The sequence below is a fragment of the Pterocles gutturalis genome, unplaced genomic scaffold, assembly GCF_000699245.1.
Source record: "Pterocles gutturalis isolate BGI_N339 unplaced genomic scaffold, ASM69924v1 scaffold36073, whole genome shotgun sequence".
Classification (NCBI taxonomy): domain Eukaryota; kingdom Metazoa; phylum Chordata; class Aves; order Pterocliformes; family Pteroclidae; genus Pterocles; species Pterocles gutturalis.
The window spans coordinates 1-1,943 of NW_010121682.1; the positions used below are offsets into that span (position 1 = coordinate 1).

At 46.2% G+C, this 1,943-nt stretch overlaps 1 protein-coding gene across 1 annotated transcript in view; it reads left to right on the forward strand.

Moving 5' to 3' along the window:
- Nucleotides 1-248: 248 nt before the first annotated feature.
- The window catches only part of VWA9 (von Willebrand factor A domain containing 9), a 9,978-nt gene continuing 8,283 nt past the window's right edge, over nucleotides 249-1,943 (forward strand). The window contains 2 exon segments of the mRNA XM_010077328.1: nucleotides 249-511; nucleotides 1,868-1,942. Of these exon segments, the coding sequence (XP_010075630.1) occupies nucleotides 326-511; nucleotides 1,868-1,942 (261 nt within the window). The 5' untranslated portion in view covers nucleotides 249-325.

A 1,943-nucleotide genomic window follows, 5' to 3' on the forward strand; every position in this document is an offset into this window, starting at 1 on the left:
GCGAGGCTCAGCCCTGGCCGCGCTCCCCCCTTTTCAGGCCTTGGCAGCCGGTTGTGTGGTTCAGGAGCAGAGCTGTTCGCTTAACCTGTGTAGATCCCACCTTTTGGGGGGGGCAGAAAGGTAATTGTCGCTTCCCTCCATCGCCCAGCAGGGTTGCTGTGAGGGGGTGAGGTGCATCGCTCCATGACTGCGGCTCAGTAACCGTTTGTGGCCTTTCTCTTCCCTCTCCGCGCAGGGCAGCGCTGTTGTCTGCGCGGGGAGCAGAGGGGAGCAGAGGGAGCAGCTCAGAGTGTTGACGGTGGTGGTGGTGGACGTGTCGCTCTCCATGACCCGGCCGGTGTCGGTGGAGGGCTCCGAGGAGTACCAGCGCAAGCACCTGGCCATCCACGGCCTGACCATGCTGTTCGAGCACATGGCGACCAACTACAAGCTGGAGTTCACGGCCTTGGTGGTGTTCTCGTCGCTCTGGGAGCTGATGGTGCCCTTTACAAGAGATTACAACACGCTCCAGGTAGGGTGTGCGGAACACAAAAGCGGTCAGCTGTCAATATTAAAAAAAAAAAAGCGCACGCATGTTTCCAAATCATGCTGAAATTGGGTGATTTCACATCATCCTGGGCGCATCTTGAGATTTATCCTTAGTTTAAGGATAGGTGAGATCAATACATGTGAAACGTTTCGCTGCTTCCCAAATTGTACCTTTGCAGGTGACCACCGGCGTGTGGCTAATTAATTTAAAAGTGGGGATGGAGGAAAGAGCTGCCCAATTAAGCTCTTAAAGTGGTTCTGTGATGTTCCTGCTTTTGTCTGTAGTTGTTGATTTGCTCTTGATAAATGATGCCGCAGACAGGACCGTGTAGAAGGATTTTAAGCCAGGAGATTTGGTAGAGAGAAGGTGCTTTTGAGAGTACGTAGCAGCTGAAGCAGTGTGAGGATAAGAATAAGTGATTTTAGGCCTCACGGACGTGATGGGAAGTTGTGAGAAAATGCAAAGGAGAAAGTCACATGAGGGGAAGGGAAGTGTCACATGAATGCAGTAAGGCACTGAAAGTCTCTGAATCCAGTAAAAATTGTACATATGTGTCTGGTTATCGTATATAACATAAGGACAAATTGACACGTCCCTGTTGTAGGGCACCATGTTTTAGGTTTGTCGGCTGTGGGACATACAGATTTTAATTTCTGTTCCCTGTTATGTTTGTATTCTAGCAGTTGAATGCCAGTGCATTCTCTTTTGATTTATTTTTACCTCCTTAAGGGTTCATTTGAGGGATGTCTGGAAACCAAGAATCCAGCCAAGCTCCTCTAGCATAGGCCCCTCTGGCTCCTCCTCTCCTTAGTTTTACAGCTGCACCCTTCTTATGATGCTGTCTGAGGTGTGAAGTTTTCATTATAAGGAGAAATGCTGGTTTATCGTTATAGAAACAGGATGTGGATGTGAATTTTGGGTTCTGTTACTCTCTCTGACAGAGTTTTTGTGAATCTCTAACGAGTTAAGGTTGCTCTGACCCTTGGGAGGATCTTCTAAATGAAACATTTAATGTTAGATGGTGCTTCAGATTTTGACTTTACTGTTTCTTTGAGACATGCAAATTATTTTTTTTTCTCATAAAGAGTTGTGTTTATAATATTATAGCTCCTTCAAAGTCAGATGTCGTGTCATGATATCATTCATTATTTATTATATCTCCCTTTTTTTTTTTTTTAACTTTGCAGGTCACATATAAGAACATAGCACTTGGCATTGTGTATCAATGCGGTTGCGTTACAGTGCAAAGCAAACTTCCTGCAGAACCGTGAATAACTTTTCTGTTTTTCCTGGTAGTGATATTTCACCCGGCGATGACACTGGTGTTTGTCCTTGCAGGAAGCCCTCAGTAACATGGATGATTATGACAAAACCTGTTTAGAGTCAGCGCTCCTGGGGGTTTGCAATATTGTCC